At 47.8% G+C, this 24,540-nt stretch overlaps 1 protein-coding gene across 1 annotated transcript; it reads right to left on the bottom strand.

Annotated features, from left to right (window-relative positions):
* Positions 1–289: 289 nt before the first annotated feature.
* DOK2 (docking protein 2) lies at positions 290–18,981 on the bottom strand. The gene is made up of 5 exons (XM_083753305.1): positions 18,393–18,981; positions 14,924–15,205; positions 12,006–12,120; positions 4,749–4,927; positions 290–2,346 (listed from the first exon to the last, which is right to left on the bottom strand). The coding sequence occupies exons 1-5, from the start codon at positions 18,453–18,455 to the stop codon at positions 1,525–1,527; spliced, it is 1,461 nt and encodes a 486-aa protein (XP_083609431.1). The 5' UTR covers positions 18,456–18,981; the 3' UTR covers positions 290–1,524.
* Between the last annotated feature and the right edge of the window lie 5,559 nt (positions 18,982–24,540).

Below are 24,540 nucleotides of genomic sequence, written 5' to 3'. Positions count from 1 at the left end.
CTTATGCGTGTTTGCAGAGCAGCTCTATATCATAGTCTTCACCCTTTAATATATTTCATGTAGGAAAGCCGTGCTGGCGCATAATGCATTACGTGGCACACAGCCTTCAAAATTGCAGCAAGCCTGTTCTCTCCCACTCAGCTGGATCTTCTTGCAATAATGATGGCCAGAATACTTCCTTTTTAAAAAAAATGTTTAAATTTTTTATTTTTTTACCAACAACCAAACCAGAAACAGTGAATCCCCCCCCCCCCAGGTGGCTGATACATTGGGTATACATAATCAATAATATATCCAAACCAACCATATGTACAATTTTATATACGTTAACACTCCTCCATCCACAAGGTTTATCTGACTTTTAACATTTTAATTGCCCCAAATTGTTCAGACGTACAGACGTACCCAAATAATTCAATATTTTCTCAAACCAATCCTCCTCTTTCTCACTGACCTTAAACCCTTTCATTCTGTGTATCTTCACGGTTAGATATTGTAAAATTATAATATTATTCAGTTTTTTCCTCCTTTGGTTCACCCCTAACTCTTCTGCATTTTTCCAATTACTCACTATAACCTGTCTGGCTGCAGTTACCATCCATTTTACCCATTTACATTCCTCTTTTGTTTTTAACTCGGTGCAACTCAGACTAATAAGAACCATTAATTTATATATTCCCACCTTCCTACCCAGAATTCCCGATATTTCTATACCAATCTGTTTCCAAAATTCATTAACTAACGGACAATCCCACCACATATGACTGTACGTTCCCATCACTCCACATTTCCTCCAACAATTCTTACTTCCAGATTTTGTAATATGATATAACCTTACAGGTGCATAATACCATTTTTGTACCAACTTCAACCCCTGTTCCTGGATTATCCTAGAGGTCGCAACAAAGGGTCAGCATACTTCCCCTATAAACATGCCGTATTTTTTGCTCTGTAAGACACACCAGACCATAAGACGCACCTAGTTTTTGGAAGAGGAAAACAAGAAAAAAATATTCTGAATCCCAGAAGCCAGGACAGCTGCGCAGCGATCCCTCTTGCTGTCCTGGCTTATGGGATAGCCACGCGCGGCCTCTCCCAGGCAGCGGGATGAAGGCTCCCCTTGCCCAGGAGAGGCTGCGTGTGGCTAAGTCTCCCCCAAGAGCTGCACTCCCTTTAAAGAGTGTGCAGAGTGTGTGTGCAGCTCCTGGGGGCTTTTCCCTGAGGAGGGAGAAGGACAGCCCTTCTCCCCAAAGAGCCGCACACACGCTCCACGCGGCTCTTTAAAGGGCGCGCTGAGCAGAGCCTCCCGTCTGCATTCACTCCATAAGATGCACACCCATTTCCCCTTACTTTTTAGGAAGGGAAAAGTGTGTCTTATAGAGTGAAAAATACGGTACTTGAGCTCTGAGAGGAGGGCAGGCAGGGAGGCTGCACCTGGCTCATCTCCCACAACAAATGAAACAAAGCGATCCTCTCATTTCCCATCTACCCCCTTCCTTCATTCATTCCATCCATCCTCTCCTTTCATTGTGCATTTTTCTTGTTCTTGAGGCTCAAGATCACCTGATCATATGCACTTTCTCCAAGCCCATTTTGGTCTTGCACGGGGGCATACGCTGCCGCCATCTTAGGCACAGAGTAATCATCCAAGCTTGGGTTGTAGGGGTATTCGTGGCCGATAGGGTCCTCAGGAGTGGCCTGCACCTTCCAGGCGTCCCCTGTGAACTCCTGGGGCTCATCGTACACCAGGTGGGCCAGACCCTCGGGGTCATCATAGATGTGGTGCAGCCCCAGAGAGGCAGGGGACAGGCCCAACCCTCTGGTCCTGGCATGCAAGCCTGCTGCCCCCGGTGGCTCCTCGGCACTAGGCAGGGGAAAACAGCTGCCACCTGAGCTTCCCAAAGACTTAGAGATGGCATTAAATGGCTCCCCGTAGTCAGACATTGATTCCTGCTGGGGTTCTCGCCTGGGGTGGGCATCAGACCCCTCCATGTAGGGGCAGTTAGTGCTGGAGAGAGGGCAGCTGGCCGTGGGCTTGACTAACCTGCCCTTCGCTGGTCTTCCTTGCCAGGTGGACTCAAAGGAGAGGGACTTGGTGCCTGCAGTATGGAATGACTGCCCTTCTACCAGCACGTTGGCTTTCCCTCCCTGGGCACCTTCAACCGGCTTGGCTGGACTGGTGGCGCCGGCAAGAAGGGTGGCACCCGAAGATGCACTGGTGGGGTTCCTCTGAGCATTGATGGCACCTTCAATGACCTGGATGATCTCACTGCCCTGCTTGGTGGCAAATTCAAAGCTGCCTTCTCCAGAGGCACATCTCCGCCCAGCTTCAAAGGAGAAGATGGCCTAGGAGAAGAAACACAAGGTCTGTAGGGAGGGACAAGTGGACCAGCAGCTTGAAATGCTCCTCTCTACTGGGCAAAGTCAGGTGAGGCCCATCAAGGTGAGAAGAGAGTCGATGGGACCAGGAGGCTGGGAGCTGGGAGCTCCCATAACAATTCTCCGTCTTCTAAGAACATAGGAAGAGCCTGCTGAATCAGGGTTGCTGGATCTAGTCCAGCTTCCCCTTTCACAGTGGTCAACCAGATGCCTCTATTGGGAAACCAGTAAGCAGGATTTGAGCCCAAGAACACTTTCCCCGTCCTGTGGTTTCTGGCAACTAGGATTCATCAGCATTGCTGCCTCCAATTGTGGAGGCAGAACAGAGCCACCATGGCTGGTAGCCATCGATAGCCCTCTCCTCCAATGAATTTATCCAATGCTCTTTAAAAGCTATGCAAGTTGGTGGCCCTCACTGCTTCCCGTGGGACTTAAAATGCTCCTGTCTGCTAGGCAAAGCCAGGTGAGAATTAGGACCACCAAGGTTGGGTGGCAGGTATTAGGTAGGACCAGAAAACTGTGAGATGGGAGTTCCCATCACAGCTGTGCTGGTCCAGGGGGGAGGTTACCTGGGGCGAGGTCCAGGACCTGAGTTGAGGGTCGGCAGACAGTCCTCCTCGGGCGAAGTGGGGTCCACAGCGGGAAGCCGGGCAAGGACAGGAACAGGACTGAATGCTGGCCGAAACAGCTCATCAACGACGTTGCTCCCGCAATCTGGGACCGGGCTGACTGGCCTTTATCTTCTCTGAGGCCAGGGGCAGTCCCGGCCCCCAGGAGACCCACCTCTCCTGGCCTTAAGGCGAGCACTCCTCCTGGGAGAAACCAGTTCCCTTCGCCTCTCTGCCCTGAGCCTCTGCAGTTCAGGAGAGGCTGAAGGGTTACTGGACCCAGGGGGAGACTCAGCTGCAGGCACTGAGTCTTCAACCACCTCCAGAGCCAGAGTGGATTCACCTGGTGCCTGCTCCTGAGGATCCGGCACAGGTGCAGGCGCTTCAGAATCAAGGACCTGCCCCAGTTCAGCCGGCCCTGGAGGCGGGGACTCCTGTGCAGGCTGGGATTCCTCCGGTTCAGCCTCTGAATCGGATTCCCAGGCCATCACAACAGCCCTCCATCTTCACATCTGGTTCAGCCCCAAGACGTCACCCTAAAGAACTCAAACACAGAATTGTAGAGCTGGAAGAGGCCCAACAGGTCATCTAATCCAAACCCCTGCAATACAAGACTTACTTCCTCTGCATGGTTCCTTCCCTGGGATTTGGGAAGCGAAAAACTCAGGGCATCCTGCAGGAGGCAGAGTGGAGGGGGGCAGGAAAGCCCCACCCAGCTGACACAAAACTTCCTCCAAAGACAGGAAATGTTTCTGCAAAATCATGTGTGATGGCCTGGGATTCGGACTTGGATGCTGAACCTGAGGGATCCCAGCCTGCACAGTATTCCCCGCCTCCAGAACCAGCTGAGCCGGGGCTGGGGCATGAACCTGAAGGGTCCTCACCTGTGCTGGGTCCTCAGGTGCAGGCATCAGCTGAGTCTGCTCTGGCTCCTGAGGTGAGGTGAGGGAGGACCCATTGCCGGCGGGTGCTCCACTCTCAGCCCCGTCAGAGGAAGCTGAGGTTGCCTGTGGGTCCAGCCACGCCTGAGCTGCAGAGGCTCAGGGCAGAGAGGCAGGGGGAACTAAGATCCCGCAGGAGGAGTGCTTGCCTCCAGGCCAGGAGAGGCGAGTCACCAGAGGATTGGGGCGCCCTATGCCTCGGGGCAGATAAAAGCCAGCCAGCCCATTCCCAGGTTGCAGGAGCAACATTGTTGTTTGCTAGTTCCTGCCTGAACCCTGTCCTGCTTTCCTGCCTGAGCTCCTGACCCACCCTGGCTCCCTGCTTGCAAGCCTGTTCCTGACATCACCCGACTCCCTGCCCTGCACCCAGCTTCAGCTACTATGTACTGCCTCCACGTTGCACCTTTGACCATGGACCGGAATCGGACCTCGCCTCTCGGGTAACCCACGGGACCAGCACATCATGATTCCCCCACTACCAGCCAATTCCCAGACTTGGCTCCCATCTCAGCTGCCTCCTGCGCTTCTCCAGGAGTGTAGCATCTCCTACTGCCGCCCGAGGCGGGAGCACACTGTCAGTGGAAAAGCAGGTGAGCAGAACAACCCTCCCCCCCCCCCTTAAACAACCAGGAAGGGGCAGCAAGGAGGCAGACAATGGAAACACATCTAGAAAGGAGGCACATCTGGGAGGCACGGTCAGTGGAAAGGAGGCAACACCAGGCCACTGGCAACTTCCTATCCACACCACGAAGTCTGCAACTGCCTGGCATTGCACACCTGAAATGTGCTGCGCCAGAGACAAACACCCCACAGCCATTACCTTGTCGTGACCGAATCTCCGCAGGAACTTGTACGGCCAGGTGTAGATCACTTCCCCCGCTTGCTTGTCACGCAGCTCCAAGGCATCCGCTTTGGCACAGAGAAAGAACATGCCCCAGATCTGACAGCGCTCAGAGGCCTCTGTTGCCCTCACGGCCACAGGAAACTGCCTCTCAGCAGCTGGAAGGGAACATAAGAACGTAAGGAGATCCTAAGGTATCAGGCCAATGGCCCATCTAGCCCAGCATCCTGTTCTTACGGTGGCCAACCAGATGCCCTAACGCAGGCAAAGGCAAACTCGGCCCTCCAGATGTTTTGAGACTACAATTCCCATCTTTTCTGACCACTGGTCCTGTTAGCTAGGGGTGGTGGGAGTTGTAGTCCCAAAACATCTGGAGGGCTGAGTTTGCCTATGACTCCCCTAATGGGATACATGCAACTGGTTTTCAGAAGCACGATTTCATAGCCATCGTGGCAAGTGGGCCCCATTCTTTTCCTGTGGCAGCACCCACACTTTGGAACTCCCTGCCTATTGACATGGGGCAGGTGCCTTCTCTGTGCTCCTTTTCAGCACCTGCTAAAAAACATTTTTGTTTAGAGAAGCCAGCCCAGAAATGTAGTATTCTGCTGTATGTTTTAGTTAAATGCTGAGTTTATCTTCTGAATGTTTTAAAGAGGGTTTTTAAAAAAAATTTATTGCTTTATTCTCATTGCAAACCTGCTGTGAAAAGTTTTCTCTGTCTTCTTACAATCGTGCGGTGCATAAATTTAATGAAATAAAATGGCATTTCGTGTCATCGCAGGCTTCTTTCCAATGTCCTGCCCCCAGCCCGCTTTCTCAGGTGCAGGTTCCGCCCAAGGACACTGAAGGTGTTGTCAACAACAATTGGCCTTATTCCCTTATGGGGTACACAAGAGCCCTTATAGAGTCCTTTGTAGGTTCTCCATCGGTAGGAGAAAATAACAGAAGCCAACCAGAGAATATTAAGAAGCAAAGCAGCTAGTAAGCCTGATTGTTATTAAAGCTGTTGCAACAGGGTGCTCCTCCACACACAGGAGGGGCTGGAGGGACCCAGGACAAAGGTGTGCCCGCCCTTATATAGACTTTTGCAATTAAAGGTAAAGGTAAAAGTACCCCTGCCCGTACGGGCCAGTCTTGACAGACTCTGGGGTTGTGCGCCCATCTCACTTAAGAGGCCGGGGGCCAGCGCTGTCCGGAGACACTTCCGGATCACGTGGCCAGCGTGACATCGCTGCTCTGGCGAGCCAGAGCCGCACACGGAAACGCCGTTTACCTTCCCGCTGGTAAGCGGTCCCTATTTATCTACTTGCACCCAGAGGTGCTTTCGAACTGCTAGGTTGGCAGGCGCTGGGACCGAGCAGCGGGAGCGCACCCTGCCGCAGGGATTCGAACCACCGACCTTTCGATCGGCAAGTCCTAGGCGCTGAGGCTTTAACCCACAGCACCACCTGCGTCCACAGCGCCACCTGCGTCCACAGCGCCACCTGCGTCCACAGCGCCACCGCCCTCAAACTCCAGACCATCCCCAGAAACATCATACATACATCACAGAAGGAGGCGGTCTAAAACAGAATCCTGAGTGTGTTGTTTATCTCCTGCCTGGCAGGTTACCTGCTTGCATTATCTGGATTTTGGCCACTCTTTTATTATTAAAGGTAAAGGTAAGGGGACCCCTGACCATTAGGTCCAGTCATGACTGACTCTGGGGTTGCGGCGCTCATCTCGCTTTACTGGTTGAGGGAGCCGGCGTACAGCTTCCAGGTCATGTGGCCAGCATGACTAAGCCGCTTCTGGCGAACCAGAGCAGCGCACGGAAACACCGTTTACCTTCCCGCCGGAGCGGTACCTATTTATCTACTTGCACTTTGATGTGCTTTTGAACTGCTAGGTTGGCAGGAGCAGGGACCGAGCAACGGGAGCTCACACCGTCGCTGAGATTCAAACCTTATAACTACTTAATTTCTGAATCCAGGTCACAGGTCTCAGGCTCACCCTATTCACACCTTAAATGTGCCCTTAAAGCAGGATCTGTGAGCACAGAGACAATGGGGAGGTATTTTTCAGTTCTTCCCTGCTTGCAGAGAAACATCTGGTCAGTTTGGGAGAGTCAAAATGGTTTCGGGACTGTCCTCCTGTACTGTTTCAGACATGTGGTTTATGTATTTATGTACGTGTTTGCCTTGTACATTTAATTTATATATTTGAGGCCTTAAATTCTTATAACAAGGACAAGTGGGGGGAGGGAGGAGGGCAGGAAATGGGGAAGGGACGATAAGTGCCTGGGGAGCATCAGGCAGCCATATCAGTGAGAGCCCTGCACGGCCCGCAAAACCACAGTCAGGAAGAAGGCGAGCGAGAGCTAAGGCGGAGGCAGATTTTCCATGACGCCGCCTTGGCCAGAGTGAGCACTTTACATGCCAGTTCTTGGAAGACAGGCTCCACTGTGGTGCACGCTGCATGCATGCCTGTGGTTGTTGTTGTTCTTGTTGTTGTTTAGTCATTTAGTCGTGTCCGCCTCTTCGTGACCCCCTGGACCAGAGCACGCCAGGCATTCCTGTCTTCCACTGCCTCCCTACTCATGCTGGTAGCTTCGAGAACACTGTCCAACCATCTCGTCCTCCATCATCCCCTTCTCCTTGTGCCCTCCATCTTTCCCAACATCAGGGTCTTCTCCAGGGAGTCTTCTCTTCTCCTGAGGTGGCCAAAGTATTGGAGCCTCAGCTTCAGGATCTGTCCTCCCAGTGAGCACTCAGGGCTGATTTCCTTCAGAATGGACAGGTTTGATCTTCTTGCGGTCCAAGGGACTCTCAAGAGTCTTCTCCAGCACCATAATTCAAAAGCATCAATTCTTCGACGATCAGCCTTCTTGATGGTCCAGCTCTCACTTCCATACATCACTAGCATGCATGCCTAGCCCCCACCTTTGAGCACAGAGCCCCAAGGAGAACAGAACATCGTCTTGGTTCAAATGCTGGAGCTCTAAGAGTAGTGTTGGGCAGCTGGAGATGTAGAGCTGATCCTTTCGGTCCCCCCCCCCCGACACAGAATCATGAAATTGTAGAAGTGGAAAGGACCTCCCCCCCAAAGGGCCATGAAGTCCAACCTCCTGCAATGCAGGAATCTCAACTAAACATAAATCTGCTTGCAAGTGTTGTCAACAATTTGTTTACAAGGCCTCTCCTCCCCCCAGAGGGGAGGGGTTGTGAGCGGGAGCAGCTTCCCACTGGGGCAGGGAGGCGTGCTCAGTTCCCTGCTCCTGATTGCTTCTGCTGCGGCGGGCAAGACTTCCAGCCGACCAATAGGGCCAGCTGGTGGGTGGGGCTAGCCGCATTTAAACAGCCATGGCAGCGCTCAGTTCCCAGTCTGTTCCTGCTTTCTTCGGATCTCCCGCCCTCCCTCCCTCTTAGGTCAGCTTCTTCTTTTGCGTATTGACCTTGCTATGGACATCAGTTGGTTGCCTTGGTTGCCCAAGGGGCCTGGTAGGACTTTTTTATCCATTATGCAAATTGGCACCAGCCTCTTGGTTTTTCCGTCTACCTCGTAGCAATTCATCACAACTTTCTAATGCGCAAAGCATGGGTAATAAACAAGATGAGCTTGAGCTCTTGGTACAGCAAACTAAATATGACATAATAGGCATCACTGAAACCTGGTGGGATAAGTTCCACGACTGGAATGTAATAATGGAGGGATACAATCTATTTCAGAGAAACAGACCAGTCAAGAAAGGAGGAGGAGTGGCGTTATATGTCAGGGATGTGTATACCTGTGAAGAGATCCAAGATTTAGAACCTCAAAGCCAAAGTGAGAGCATTTGGGTCAAAATTAAGGGAGAGAAGAATAACAGGGACCTCATTGTGGGAGTTTACTATAGATCCCCAAGCCAAACGGAGGAGATAGATGATGCCTTCCTGGAACAGATGGCCAAGCATGCAAAAGGAAGGGAGATAGTAGTAATGGGGGACTTCAATTACCCGGATATTTGCTGGATGTCAAACTCAGCCAAGAGCATAAGGTCAAACAGATTCCTCACTGGCCTTGCAGACAACTTCGTTGTCCAGAAAGTGGGAGAAGCAACAAGAGGAACAGCCATTTTAGATCTGGTCCTAACCAATGTTGATGACCTGGTTAGTGGGGTAGAAGTGGAAGGATCATTAGGCGCGAGTGATCATGCTCTTCTGAAGTTTACTATACAGCGGAAAGGAGCAGCCAAGCATACTAGGACTCAATTTCTTGACTTTAAGAAAGCCGACTTCATAAAACTTAGGGAAGTGCTGGGTGAGATCCCATGGACAGTAATACTAAAAGGAAAGGGAGTTCATGATGGCTGGGAGTTTGTTAAGAGGGAGATAGTAAAAGCACAACTTCAGGCAATACCAATGAGACGGAAACATGGAAGGTGCCTAAAGAAGCCAGGGTGGCTATCTAAAGAACTTTTAACTGAGTTAAGATTAAAAAAGGATGTGTACAAAAAATGGAAAAGGGGGGAAACCACCAAAGAGGAATTCAAACAAATAGCCAGCACGTGTAGACACAAAGTCAGAAAAGCTAAAGCACAGAATGAACTCAGGCTTGCTAGAGAGGTTAAAAGCAACAAAAAAGGCTTTTATGGGTATGTTCGTAGCAAAAGGAAGAACAAAGAAACAGTGGGGTCGCTCAGAGGAGAAGATGGTGAAATGCAAACAGGGGATACAGAAAGGGCTGAACTCCTCAATGCCTTCTTTGCCTCAGTCTTCTCCGATAAAGAAAACAATGCCCGACCTGAAGAATTTGGAGCAAATGATTCAGCAGAGGAAACACAGCCCAGAATAACTAAGGAGATAGTACACGAATACTTGGCTAGTTTAGATGTATTCAGGTCTCCAGGGCCAGATGAACTGCATCCAAGAGTATTAAAAGAACTAGCAGATGTGATCTCAGAACCACTGGCAGTCATCTTTGAGAATTCCTGGAGAACAGGTGAAGTCCCGGCAGACTGGAGGAGGGCAAATGTTGTCCCTATTTTCAAAAAGGGGAAAAGAGAGGACCCAAATAATTACCGCCCAGTCAGTCTGACATCAATACCAGGGAAGATTCTGGAGCAGATCATTAAGCAAACAGTCTGTGAGCACCTAGAAAGGAATACTGTGATCACCAATAGTCAGCATGGATTTCTGAAAAATAAGTCATGTCAGACTAACCTGATCTCGTTTTTTGACAGAATTACAAGCCTGGTAGATGAAGGGAACGCAGTGGATGTAGTCTACCTTGATTTCAGCAAGGCATTTGACAAGGTGCCCCATGATATTCTTGTAAAGAAGCTGGTAAAATGCGGACTTGACTATGCTACCACTCAGTGGATTTGTAACTGGCTGACTGACCGAACCCAAAGGGTGCTCATCAATGGTTCCTCTTCATCCTGGAGAAGAGTGACTAGTGGGGTGCCACAGGGTTCTGTCTTGGGCCCGGTCTTATTCAACATCTTTATCAACGACTTGGATGATGGACTCAAGGGCATCCTGATCAAATTTGCAGATGACACCAAACTGGGAGGGGTGGCTAACACCCCAGAGGACAGGATCACACTTCAAAACGACCTTGACAGATTAGAGAACTGGGCCAAAACAAACAAGATGAATTTTAACAGGGAGAAATGTAAAGTATTGCACTTGGGCAAAAAAAATGAGAGGCACAAATACAAGATGGGTGACACCTGGCTTGAGAGCAGTACATGTGAAAAGGATCTAGGAGTCTTGGTTGACCACAAACTTGACATGAGCCAATAGTGTGACGCGGCAGCTAAAAAAGCCAATGCAATTTTGGGCTGCATCAATAGGAGTATAGCATCTAGATCAAGGGAAGTAATAGTGCCACTGTATTCTGCTCTGGTCAGACCTCACCTGGAGTACTGTGTCCAGTTCTGGGCACCACAGTTCAAGAAGGACACTGACAAACTGGAACGGGTCCAGAGGAGGGCAACCAAAATGGTCAAAGGCCTGGAAACGATGCCTTATGAGGAACGGCTAAGGGAGCTGGGCATGTTTAGCCTGGAGAAGAGGAGGTTAAGGGGTGATATGATAGCCATGTTCAAATATATAAAAGGATGTCACATAGAGGAGGGAGAAAGGTTGTTTTCTGCTGCTCCAGAGAAGCGGACACGGAGCAATGGTTCCAAACTACAAGAAAAAAGATTCCACCTAAACATTAGGAGGAACTTCCTGACAGTAAGAGCTGTTCGACAGTGGAATTGGCTGCCAAGGAGTGTGGTGGAGTCTCCTTCTTTGGAGGTCTTTAAGCAGAGGCTTGACAACCATATGTCAGGAGTGCTCTGATGGCGTTTCCTGCTTGGCAGGGGGTTGGACTCAATGGCCCTTGTGGTCTCTTCCAACTCTATGATTCTATGATTCTATGATTCTGGTGTTGGCGGTTAGGCATTAGAATATGTGTGCTGTGCTGGAGGATTGGGTATGGGCCATCATCTACCCCTCCTCTTTGGGGTATTCCGTTAAAGGAATCCGGCGGTCGTGGATCCTGCCCGATGCTCTGCTGGTGGCTAGGGCCGTGGCACGGCCCCCGGTGACGTCATGGAGGAGCTTTCAGATGTATTTGCATCAACAAGCTCCTCCCATTGGTCCTGTATACCTGAAGGAGCGTCTCCACCCCCATCGTTCTACCCGGACACTGAGGTCCAGCGCCAAGGGCCTTCTGGAGGTTCCCTCATTGCGAGAAGTGAGGTTACAGGGAACCAGACAGAGGGCCTTCTTGGTAGTGGCACCTGCCCTATGGAACACCCTCCCACCAGATGTGAAGTAAATAAGCAGCTATCTTATCTTTAAAAGACATCTGAATGCAGCCCTGTTTAGGGGAGTTTTTGATATTTAATGCTGTATTGTTTTTAATACTCAATTGGAAGCCGCCCAGAGTGGCTGGGGAAACTCAGCCAGATGGGCGGGGTATAAATAATATATTATTATTATTATTATTATTGACCCTGATATGACTCCCGGCTGTTCGGGGTGGAGTCTGGTATTGCTGTTTCATCCAGTGCCTAAGCCAATACTACTCACTTGCTGTAACCAATAAAAGTTGTGGCCTAATTTTGCCCATTAACCTAAAATAATGTGTCTTTGAGTCTTATTATACTCCTATGCAGGTGGCGGGTCCTCGACTCACAACACAAGCACCATCTCTCGATGGTGGCAGCCCCTTCCTCTTTGCTCCCTGCCCAACTCGGGGTCTCCTGCTCTCCTCTCCTACCTTTGCAGGTGGTGCTGTACAGGGAATTCTCTGCCATGGAGAGAGCCGTGGGAGACGTGGCCTTGCCCTTCAGGAGTTCCTTCTCCAGCACCACTTTCCAGTCTTCAGTGCTTCTCTAAAACCCAAAGAGAACATATTGTTACCAGAAAACTGTGGGGTGTAGGGTTTCTACAGCCCAGCTCCCCATTAAGGGACTCAAGGGTCCCCCAAGTTCCATATCAGAGGAACCTCAGAGAACATCAGCTGAGGCAGGATCCTGTGAAAGCAAGGAAGATCTTTATTTTCCTGTTGCAACAAAAGTCTCCTCAACACCTAAGGTAGGAGGCGAGGACACTGAACAAAGGTGTGAAAGAACTTTTAAAGGCACCAGAAATTTCCAGGCCCCTTAGCCAAGGACCACCCAAAAGCATCCTACAAGGGTCACAGAAAGAGGCAGAGAGGCAGTCTACAACAGAAATTTGAGGAAGTGGCTTGTCTCCTGTCTGTCAAGATATCTGATGATGTTTTTTGCTGATGGCCCTATCTTGGTCAGTCTGGGCCATCCTTTTGAAATGGTAAATATCCCGAATCCTTTCACAAATTCACACCTATTGATACAAAGGAGATGCTCTGTTGACTGGTCTGCTCTGCTTAACAGATACTTGCCAGGCCGGTTTTGCAGAGAGGTAGGTAAACCCCTTCATTCCAAGCAGTTTGTTTATTTACAGGATTTACAAGTGAAAAACAACTATCTAGAAAGGCGTTTTCCTGCTACCAAAGAGAAATATTTGAGGTGAGAGTCCAAATGGCTCCGGGATTGCTCTCCTGCACCATTTGAAATTATGGCTGATGTACCTATGTGTGTGCACCCACCCTGTGTCTTTATGAACATTTATTTTACTGTTTCGACACCTTAGAATTAGAAGGGTGTGTGCATGCTTTGGTTGTTTCTCACATAGCAATACAAATATAAGAAGAGCCTTCTGCTGGATGGGGCCAAAGGGGGCCCATCTAGTCTGGCCTCCTGTCCTCATGGTGACCAAGCCAATGCCTCGCAGCGGTTCTCAACCTGTGGGTCCCCAGATGTTGTTGGACTACAACTCCCATCATCCCTGAGCTCTGGCCTTGCTAGCTAGGGATGATGGGAGTTGTAGTCCAACAACATCTGGGGACCCACAGGTTGAGAACTGCTGCGCTTCAAAGGGAATCCCAGAAGTAGGATATGAACACAACAACAATTTCCAGCAGCTGGTGTCCAGACGCATTGCTGCCTCCAACTGTGGAGGGCAAAGCACAGCCCCCATAGCTAGGAGCCATCCATATTATTATAAGAATTCTAAGGTCTCAAATATAAAATAAATATTCTTAAATGCACACATATCTACAGTAAATATATGAACTAAGTGTCTCAAATAGTAAGGGAGAGCAATCCTGAAGCCATTTTGATTCTCCCAATGACCTCAAATATTCCTTTGCAGTAAGGGAAGCAAATGGGGAAAGCCTTCTCATTCTCTTTTTGCTTGCAAATCCTGTCTTTAGGGCGTATTTGTGTATGAATAGGGTGAGCCTGTGACCTGGACTCAGGAACTAAAGTATTCACAAAAGAATGGCCAGGCTGCCCAGGTAAAGCAATCAGTGACCATTATCAGGTATCCTGCCAGACAGGATTTCTGCTGTAGACCACCTCCTTCTATGATGTATGTATGATGTTTTGGGGGGTGGTCTTGGGCTACAGGGTGGGCAATTTCAAAAGTCTATATAAGGGCTTGGGCACCATTGTTCAGGGTTCTCCTCCCTCTTGGGTGGGGTGAGCGGGGGATCCTGTTGCAACAGTTTAATAAAGTTCAAGCTTACTAGCTTCTCAATATACCCTGGTTGGCCTCTGTTATTTTCTCCTACTGATAGGGCTCTATACAGGCTCTTGGATACCCCATAACAGAAAAGGAGCAGTTTTTTTCTTTTAACAATAGCCTCCTCCGTGAATTTGTCTAATTCTCTATTAAAGCCATCTCTGGTTTCCAGTCAGAATTATCAACAAGTGTTTTCCCTATTTTCCCAAACATAACGTCACAATGTATGGTTGCATAAGTTTTGTTTAAATCCGTTCTCCAGAGCTTTTGCTTTAGTTTAAACAAAACTCGATACATTCCCTAGTTCATCTTGCTTTCTTCTTACTCTTGCAAAAATACACAACCCTCCCTGCAATCTTTCCCTTTAACTGACTAACTTTGTTCTTTATGACATTGTCTGTTGCTGTACACCTGTATTGAAGCTACTGCATGGAACTGTACTAAAAGCTGGTAAGATAAAGGTAAAGGGACCCCTGACCATTAGGTCCAGTCATGGCCGACTCTGGGGTTGCGGCGCTCACCTCACTTTATTAGCCGAGGGAGCCGGCGTACAGCTTCCGGGTCATGTGGCCAGCATGACTAAGCCGCTTCTGGCGAAACAGAGCAGGGCATGGAAATGCCGTTTACCTTCCCGCCGGAGTGGTACCTATTTATTTACTCGCACTTTGACATGCTTTCGAACTGCTAGGTGGGCAGGAGCTGAGACTGAGCAACGGGAGCTCACCCCGTCGCGGGGATTCGAACCGCCGACCTTCTGATCAGCAAGTCCTAGGCTCTGTGGTTTAACCCGCAGCGCCACCAGCGTCCCTAAAAGCTGGTAGTTTTCTAAAATTAGTAAAAACTGTGCTCTAATGAAGGGGGGAAAGCCATCTCTGGTAGGGGGGTCATCATCACTGCCTCCTGCTTCAAGGCGTTCCGCAGTTTAACTATGTGTGAAGAAGGACTTTCATTTCGTCAGTCCTCTGACAGACCCTGGGCCAGTAAAAGGCAGTTTCTAAACTGCCACACACACGGGATGATGAGGAGCAGCTTTCCACACCTCCCTCTGCATGAGACATGACCTGTAGTACTGAGTGCCATTTTCCTCACAGTGAAAGCATGCTTGCACAGCTCCAGGATCCAGGCCTCTGCCTCGGCCCTCTCAGCAGCCAGCAGGTAGCATTTCTCGGTGGTCTCCAGGAAGAAAGGCGCTGTCTCCTTGGGGCTGCCGGTTTCTCCACCTGCCTCAGCCACCTGAACACAGTCCTCCAACTTGATGAGCTGTCGGCTGCTCTCCACTTTCTTGGCTTTCTCCGCCGACTCCAGGAGCTCAAGGCGGGCCGGGGCACAGGCACTTTCCCTGTACAGGACAGCCCAGAACTTCCGCCATTTCTGAGGGGGAGGAAAAACGTACATGAAGGTTTGTTTCTCTAGTCATAAAAAAACCTTTCTATACTGCAAAAGCAGAGACATCACCTTGCCGACAAAGGTCTGTATAGTTAAAGTTATGGTTTTCCCAGTCGTGATGTATGGAAGTGAGAGCTGGACCATAAAGAAGGCTTGTTGCTTTTGAATTCTGGTGCTGGAGGAAACCCTTGAGAGTCCCATGGACTGCAAGAAGATCAAACCTCTCCATTCTGAAGGAAATCAGCCCTGAGTGCTCACTGGAAGGACAGATCCTGAAGCTGAGGCTCCAATACTTTGGCCACCTCATGAGAAGAGAAGACTCCTTAGAAAAGACCCTGATGCTGGGAAAGATGGAGGGCACAAGGAGAAGGGGACGACAGAGGACGAGATGGTTGGATAGGGTTCTCAAAGCTACGAACATGAGTTTGACCAAACTGCGGGAGGCAGTGGAAGACAGAAGTGCCTGGCGTCCTCTGGTCCAGGGGGTCACAAAGAGTCAGACACGACTAAACGACTAAACATCAACAACAACCACAACAACAACAACAACAACAAAGTTTGAAAGAAGTGCTAAGGCAATATCTCTCCAAGATTTTCAGGCAGGGCCTTGACACGCCCACAACTGACAAATCTGAGGTGGTTTGGGACCCTGTATTTCCCCTGTATTTCCACATGGTTTATACATTTATTTTATATATATAAGACCTTAAAATTCTTATAACAATAGCAAGGGTGAAAAAGAGCAAATGTGAAAGTTCATGGGGAGAAGGAAACTGGGGTCTTTCTCTCTCTTTCTCTCTCTCTCTTTCTTTCTCTCTCTCTCTCTGTGTGTGTGTGTGTGTGTGTGTGTGTGTGTGTGTGTTTAAGCCCCGTGTTCAGCTCCTGCCTATGGAATGGCTGGGCTCTATCCAGCCTGATCCGTAAAAGAATTCAGGGCGCAGGCTGCGCGTTGAAGAAATTCGCCTGTTTTCTTTCTCTTCGTTAAGAGTATTTTTCATTTGCCCTTTATCAAGCAATTCCCTGGGTGAGTTACAATAATTTATACATTCAGAGGCAAAGTGGGGCCAAATTTCAGAGGGAGCAGAGCAATTTTTAAAGGGTTTTCAAAGGACGGGAGAGGCAAGATACCTGAAGCCTGCTGGAAGTGATCCCTTAGCTTCTAGCCTAAAGCAAAAAAGGAGGTTCGAGGCTGGAGAAGGACTAGCCAGTCTTTTTTTCTCTCTCTCTAAATTGTATTAATTTATTAACAAGAAGAAGAAGAAGAAGAAGAAGAAGAAGAAGAAGAAGAAGAAGAAGAAGAAGAAGAAGAAGTGGTGCAAGCATAACAAAAACAAAAAGGAATACAAAATGTAAACCATAAAGCATCACAGCATCACAGCCTGTAAGGACAAAAATACACAAATCCAGCAGAGCTCCAAAGGAATAATAAAGTATTAACTCATACAAAGGTTCCATTTACAAATCATAAATATGTATAAATATAAAAGCATTCCCCACTTGTGAGTTCCATCATTAATGAGAAGAAAGGTTCTAGTCTTAAATGTCTGAGCCAGACATTTACATACACTGGTGGCAGTGCCGAAGTACGTATAAGCTAAACAAGCTATAGCTTAGGGCCCCATTCTCTCGGGGGGCCCCCAAAAAAATTAAAGGAAAAACAACAACTGGATGTACATTTCCAAAATATAAGATTTAAAACAAATAAAGTAAAACCTACATACAGCAACAGTGTTTTGTGTTGTTTAGGCTCCTATGATGTAACTAATGAGCCCCTCCTGTTAGCCTGCTCCCTAAAATATCACTGGTTTGCTCATTTCTATATCAATTACTTTGAGAAAATACATATTTTGTTATGTGCAAATGGCTTTAGATACCTATTAGGTCCATAAAATTACCATATAAGCATATATTCAACACAAAAAACAGTGACAATTTGTTGTTGACAAAGGGCCCCATTACCTTCAATAGCTTAGAGCCTCATCTAATCTAAATCCGGCCCTGACTGGTGGCAATGAATGACCACAACTCTCAGAATTGGCATAAGAAATGAAATAATGCTCTCTGTCTCTCTCTCTATATATATTTTCACACTCTGCCCTTTAGATATTTTTAGTTTATAATGTATCTATTCAAGAAGGGCAATTTGCCAAACCCTTGAACACCAGCAATCCAAATTCTTAAGATGAAAGGCCTTATAGAGTTTGTCAATTCAGCCCTGAGCTGCTGTTAGGAGAGATGAGAAATCAGTTCTTTGCTTTTCAAATCCTGTTCGGTTTCCATAGACAGGTTCAACAGAGCCAGGTGCAAAGATGGAACAATAATTTGTTGGGGTATCTCGAGCTCAAAGAAAGGCTCTGCTAAAGAGAAATCATTAATACATGAAACATTATTTTTTTAAAAAAATTCCTATCTAAAATGTATAACCTTTTGCTAGATTTGGACATGATTGACGTGAAAGTGAAAGTGACAATGATTAAATGGGCACGAGACTTCGGCCACACAATGTATTTAGAACAAAGGGAGAAACTTTGGCAGGAAAATATAAGGTTTACCGCCTGTAGTACAGTAAAAGAAAATTCCATCAAAATGTTCTACAGGTGGTATTTAACACCAGTCAAATTAGCAAACATCTATAAACTGAAATCCAACCTCTGTTGGAAATGCAACAAGGAAGCTGGTACAACACTGCATATGTGGTGGAGCTGCACCCCGATTAAATACTTCTGGGGAGAAATACAGGAGGTGTTGAAAAAAATGCTTAACATCCCATTAACGAAAAAACCAGAGGCTTACCTACTGGGCCTTTTAGGAAAAGAAATACCAAAATCGGAAAAAAAGGATTTTCTTATATGCGACCATCACAGCCAGGATTGCAATAGCATCTAAATGGAAAGCTAAAGAACTACCTACCAAGAAGGAATGGATTCTCAAATTAGATGAATATTTAAAATTGGCTAAATTAATAGCATCCATACGACAGCAATCAAATCAAAAACTAAAAAATGATTGGCAATGCTTTGATGGTTATATGACAAAATATTGCTCTTAAAAAGACATGCTAATATGCTCAGATGAAGAATGTAAATGCATCAAAACAATAAATTGTTTGGGTATCAAAGAGATATTTGCGAACACCATGTTCCAACATTCAGCGAGGAGAAGCCAGTCTTACCTTCCCAAAGGTCTGGTGCTGGAGCAAGTAGAGCAAGCCTTTCTTCACCACTGTCTCTTCCATAGTCAAGGAGGAGCAGCGGCAGCAGCAGCAAGTGGGGACTCACAACATCTCCTTGGTCCCACTCCTGGCCTCTCTGTGGGTACACTGCATGCTCAACACTGCTCAACAAGGCTCCGTTTTCCTTCCTCCACCACCCTTTCTCTCTCTCTCTTTCTAAAAAGTGTTTTTACGTCAGCTTCCTGTGGTTGTGGCTCATCAAGGAGGACGGAAGCTGAAGACACAGATCACTGTGCCATATGTACACAGAGAAAAATATTTATCCCTCACGCTCAGCGGTAGAACTCCTAGACACCCAATGAAGCTGAAGGTTGTAAAATTCAAGGCAGGTGGAAGGTAGCACGTCTTCATGCAGTGCTTACATGTGGCTTAGGGCTTTCGTGTTTACAGGGCCACCTCTCCTGGTATGCCCCACAGAGGACCTTAAGGTCCATGAATAACCATAGTTTAGAGGTCCCGGGCCCTAAGGAAGTCAGACTATCCTCCACCAGGGCCAGGGCTTTTTCAGTGATGGCTCCGACCTGGTGGAATGCTCTGTCCCATGAGACCAGGGCCCTCCTTCTGTTGGCCCCGTAAGACAGAAAATTCTCCCCTGGCCTCCTTGCTGGCCCAAGTAGGACCAATTCAGCCAGATAGCCCTGGGGATTATCTGATTGATTTTTGGTTTTTATTGTTATTCATGTCTTTATACTGTATTTTATGCTGCTTTTATAATTAAGTGTTTTAAAGTGTTTTAAATTTGTCATCAGCTGCCCTGAGCCTGGTTTTTTTTTTAATAATTTTTTATTAAGATTTACAGAAAAAAGCAAAAAACCAATAAATAAAAAATATAAATAAAAAACAGACAATACAATAAAAAACAATACAAAAACAATACATAAAAGAAAACAGTACATAAAAACCCTTTACTTGCTTTCATTCACTTACTTCCTTGACCTCCTCACACCTCCCATTTTTGTATTCTAGTTCAGTTAGATATTTCAGCAAATCCTTTCCAGCTCATAATCTTAATATACTGTAATTTAATTTCTCTTCTTTCATCAATTCATTTTTGCTTAATCCTTTATATCTTTTCTGCTAAAACCACATCGTTTTATTCCAACATCTTTCTAACATTCCTTAATTTTACAATATTTCTGTAAATAAACTTTAAATTTCTTCCACTCTTCTTCCACCGACTCTTCTCCTTGGTCTCGGATTCTGCCAGTCATCTCAGCCAGTTCCATGTAGTCCATCACCTTCATCTGCCATTCTTCCCGGGTGGGTAAATCTTGTGCCTGAGCCTGGTAATTGAACCAGGAAGGGCAGGGTATAAAATTATTATTATTATTATTATTATTATTATTATTATTATTATTATTATTATTATTATTATTAAACAACAACAACGATGGAACTCACACCCACATGAGGCAGTGGTGGCTTCCAACTTGAATAGCTATAAAAGAGGATGAGGCAAATTCATGGAGGAGAGACCTATGAACTAGCCATGACAACTGTCTACAGCTGGAGGCAACAATGCTTCTGAAAGCCAGTTGCTGGAAGCCACAGGAAGGGAGATTGTTCTTGTGCTCGAATCCTGGTCGCTGGTTTCCCACAGGCACCTAGTTGTTCACTGTGAGAACAGGATGCTGGACAAGATGGGCCATTAACTTCTCGGTAGTGGCGCCTGCCCTGTGGAACGCCCTCCCACCAGATGTCAAAGAGAAAAACAACTACCAGACTTTTAGAAGACATCTGAAGGCAGCCCTGTTTAGGGAAGCTTTTAATGTTTAATAGGTTATTGTATTTTAATATTCTGTTGGAAGCCACTCAGAGTGGCTGGGGAAACCCAACCAGATGGGCGGGGTATAAATAAATAAATAAATAAATAAATAATTATCATCATCATCATCCAGCTGGTTCTTCTGATGACCTTACATTAGCCCTCTAAAAGACAGGGGGCTGGGCTGGAGGATCCGTGGGATCCCTTCCAACTGTACTCACGGATCCTGCTCCGTCCACAGCGCCAAGGGATTCTGGCCGACTCCACAGCCAACGCTGATCTCGGTACCCCAAGAAATTCACACAGGAGTATTTCAGTTGACACAGAAGAGCCCTGCAGCTGCATCAGATCCAAGATTTCCACAACAGTGAACCAGGAGCCACAATGGGAAGCCCACCAGCGGGTCCTAACCACAAGATCCCTCTCTGACAGTTGCTCCAAAGCGACTGGTATCCAGGGGCACATTGTCTCAAGCAATTAAGACATAACATAGACATCATGGTTGGTAGCCACCAACAGCCTTATTTGTTGTTGTTGTTGTTTAGTCGTTTAGTTGTGTCCAACTCTTCGTGGCCCCCTGGACCAGAGCACGCCAGGCACTTCTGTCTTCCACTGCCTCCCACAGTTTAGTCAAACTCATGCTGGTAGCTTCGAGAACACTGTCCAACCATCTTGCCTCTGTCATCCCCTTCTCCTTGTGCCCTCCATCTTTCCCAACATCAGGGTCTTTTCCAGGGAGTCTTCTCTTCTCATGAGGTGGCCAAAGTCTTGGAGCCTCAGCTTCAGGATCTGTCCTTCCAGGGAGCACTCAGAGCTGATTTCCTTAAGAATGGAGAGGTTTGATCTTCTTGCAGTTCATGGGACTCTCAAGAGTCTCCTCCAGCACCAGAATTCAAAAGCATCAATATGGAAGTGAAAGCTGGACCATAAAGAAGGCTGATCGCCGAAGAATTGATGCTTTTGAATTGATGCCTTATTACCCTCCCTGAAATTGTCTAATTCCCTTTTAAAGCCATCACCACATACAGTGGTACCTCGGGTTACAGACGCTTCAGGTTACAGACGCTTCAGGTTACAGACTCTGCTAACCCAGAAATAGTACCTCAGGCTAAGAACTTTGCTTCAGGATGAGAACAGAAATCGTGTGGCGGCAGCAGGAGGCCCCATTAGCTAAAGTGGTGCTTCAGGTTAAGAACAGTTTCAGGTTAAGAACGGACCTCCAGAACAAATTAAGTACTTAACCCGAGGTACCACTGTATTATTATTATTATTATTATTATTATTATTATTATTATCCATGCCTTATCTCTAAATTAAAAAGGCCCAAATGAGGGGACTCACTCCATCCATAACTTGACTCTATGACTCCAAATTTTAACCCTATCAGGCTCCAGGTATTTTGGTTCTGGATGTTCCGCGTTGCCCCTGAGTCATTTGAGATCCCTTCACCAAGCATATTTGGCTACCACCAACCGTGTCCGAGCAGGGGTTTTTTTGGTCCAGACGCTTCAGGTTACAGACGCTTCAGGTTACAGACTCCGCTAACCCAGAAATAGTACCTCAGGCTAAGAACTTTGCTTCAGGATGAGAACAGAAATCGCGCAGCGGTGGCAGTGGGAGGCCCCATTAACTAAAGTAGTACCTCAGGTTAAGAACAGTTTCAGGGTAAGAACGGACCTCCAGAATGAATTAAGTTCTTAACCCGAGGTATCACTGTATAATAATAATAATAATAATAATAATAATAATAATAATAATAATATACCCCAGCCAGCCACTCTGAGCAGCAGTTCCAACCTAATATAAAAACACAACTTAGTGAACAGGAGGGCTGTACACTTAAAAAAAACACAAAACACCAATCCGTGCCCCCAGCTCAGCATCTAAAAGACACAACACAAATAGGAAAGGGAGTGGGATGGAAAGCTAGCGAAATCAGCCCCCCAGTTAAGAAAGATATGGAGTTCTTCTCCTGTCCTTGAAGCTTTTAGAACGTAAACAGAGGAGGGAGGTGACAAATGCGATCTGCTGGCCTGTACACAGAGCCCTGCTGCTTTCCCTCTGCTGCAGAGTCATTGCTGCCCCTCACTCTAAATAGTTTTATTTGAATTCATGATGCCTGTCTGACTACTACACTCAGTGCTGTCAAATTCCCCGAATATTTTTCTGCAGGCTTCTATATATCCGTGGACTGCTGCCTTGCCTTGGTAATGGACTGGGTGAGAGCCAACAAACTGAAGCTCAATCCAGATAAGTCACAGGCACTGTTAGTGGGCGGTTCCTTAGACCCGATGGATGGGAGGTTGCCTTGATATGGTTACACTGCCTTTGAAGGAATGGGTGTGCAGCTTGTGAGAACTTCTGGATCCTTTGCTGTCACTTTGAGTTCCCGTGGCAAAAAAAGAGTGACCAATAAATAATAATAATAATAATGCACAAGCTGTAAGGCAAATTGCAGCAGGCATTGCTCCCTGTGTACAGATGACAAGGGGGCTCTGCATAATTTCCTGAGCTTCACAAAGAGAATTTCTAAATATATATATATTTAGATGTATAATTTTAGCATATACCGTATTTTTCGTCCCATAGGACGCTCCACCCCATAGGATGCACCTAGGTTTTTTGGAGGGAAATAAAGGGGGGGGAATTGTCCTTTATTTCCCCCCCAAAAGCAGGTCGGGGAAACTGAACCAGGTCGAGGAACAGCGGGATGGCGGCGCTGCGCCTCCCTGCTGTCCCCCGAGCTTGTGGGGCTGGCCGATGTCTGCCCGGCGCGAGGGGTGCTCTGCTTCAGGGTGCCCTGCGCGCTGGGCAGCAGGCTGCTATCCGCAGCGTGGGGAGCCCTGCGGGGAACTCCTTCAGGGCTCCCCACGCTGCGGATGTCTGTCCGGCGCGCGGGCGCTCTGCTTCAGGGCGCTCCGCCTGCCGGGAGGCAGGCTGCTATCCTAGGGCTGCCTAGGCTGCAGATGTCTTCCTGAAGCCTGGACCCCTCTCGCTCTCCACGCTTCAGCGAAAGCCTGCATTCGCCCCATAGGACGCACCCAGATTTCCCCTTCATTTTTGGAGGGGGAAAAGTGCGTCCTATAGGGCGAAAAATACGGTAGCTTCTGATGTTAACTGGGGGAGGCGGGAGGCTTGGAGAATGATATGTATACAGTCATACCTCAGGTTACAGACGCTTCAAGTTGCATTTTTTCGGGTTATGGACCGCCAAAACCTGGAAGTACCGGAACGGGTTACTTCCGGGTTTCGGCAGTTGCGCATGCGCAGAAGCGCTAAATTGCGGACGCTGCGAGTTGCGAGCGTGCATTCCGCACGGATCACGTTCGCAACCCAAGCGTCCACTGTACTTGGTTTTCTTCACCAGCTGGATCGAAAACATGTTAAAGGGTGGATTGTCTGTTTGAGCCCTGGGCCTCTGAAATGGCCTGGTGGGAAGCCAGGAGGTCAGAAAGGGATCAACGGAAGCAGCTAGTGGGGACATCTGGAAGGAGGAGTGGGGGGGCTCTCTGAGAGAGGGGGTCCCACTCAAGGATCATAGAATCGTAGAACTGTAGAGTTGGAAGAGACCAAAAAAATTGTCTAGTCCAGCTCCTGCAGTGCTGGAATCCAGGAACTACAAAGCTTAGAGGTGGCATTGCCATACCAGAACACACACACCCCAGTACTGCTCCCTGGATCCCGCCCCCCACTCTATCTTTATCCTAGAGGTGACCAGCATGTTGCAGCTGCCCAATGTTGTTGCACTACAGCTCCCAGACTGCCTGGTGCGGATGGGACTTGTAGTCCAAGGGCATCTAGAGAGCACGAGGCTGACAAAGGCTTTAAGGATCTCCTAGAACACACACAAGATGATGGCATTTCTCTGCCCAGAAACAGCCTCTTATTTATACCCGCCAAGTGGATAGGACAGAAAGTGTTACAGGTCTCTCAGGAAGAATAGTTAATAGCTAGTTGTTTTCATTCCCTGCTCGCTCATAAAGCAAATGCAGCCCAGAGTTCACTGGAAAGGCAAGCCTTTCTCCTCCACCCTCCTTTACTCTTGCCCTCCCCTTCCTGCTCTTCCACCTTCACAACCAAGAGAGGTGCATTGCCAGGAGGGCCCAGAGGGCCAACCCACTTCTGTCATGCTCAGAAGAAGTGTGGGGCATCCCTAAAGGGAGTGGGTGGCGCTGTGGTCTAAACCAGTGTTTCCCAAGCTTGGGCCTCCAGCTGTTTTTGGACTACAACTCCCATCATCCCTAGCTAGCAGGACCAGTGGTCAGGGATGATGGGAATTGTAGTCTGAAAACAGCTGAAGACCAAAGGTTGGGAAACAGTGGT

The sequence above is a fragment of the Podarcis gaigeae genome, assembly GCF_964106915.1.
Source record: "Podarcis gaigeae genome assembly, chromosome: 8".
In the NCBI taxonomy this organism is placed as follows: Eukaryota; Metazoa; Chordata; class Lepidosauria; order Squamata; family Lacertidae; genus Podarcis; species Podarcis gaigeae.
This window is presented reverse-complemented; position numbering and strand designations above follow the sequence as displayed.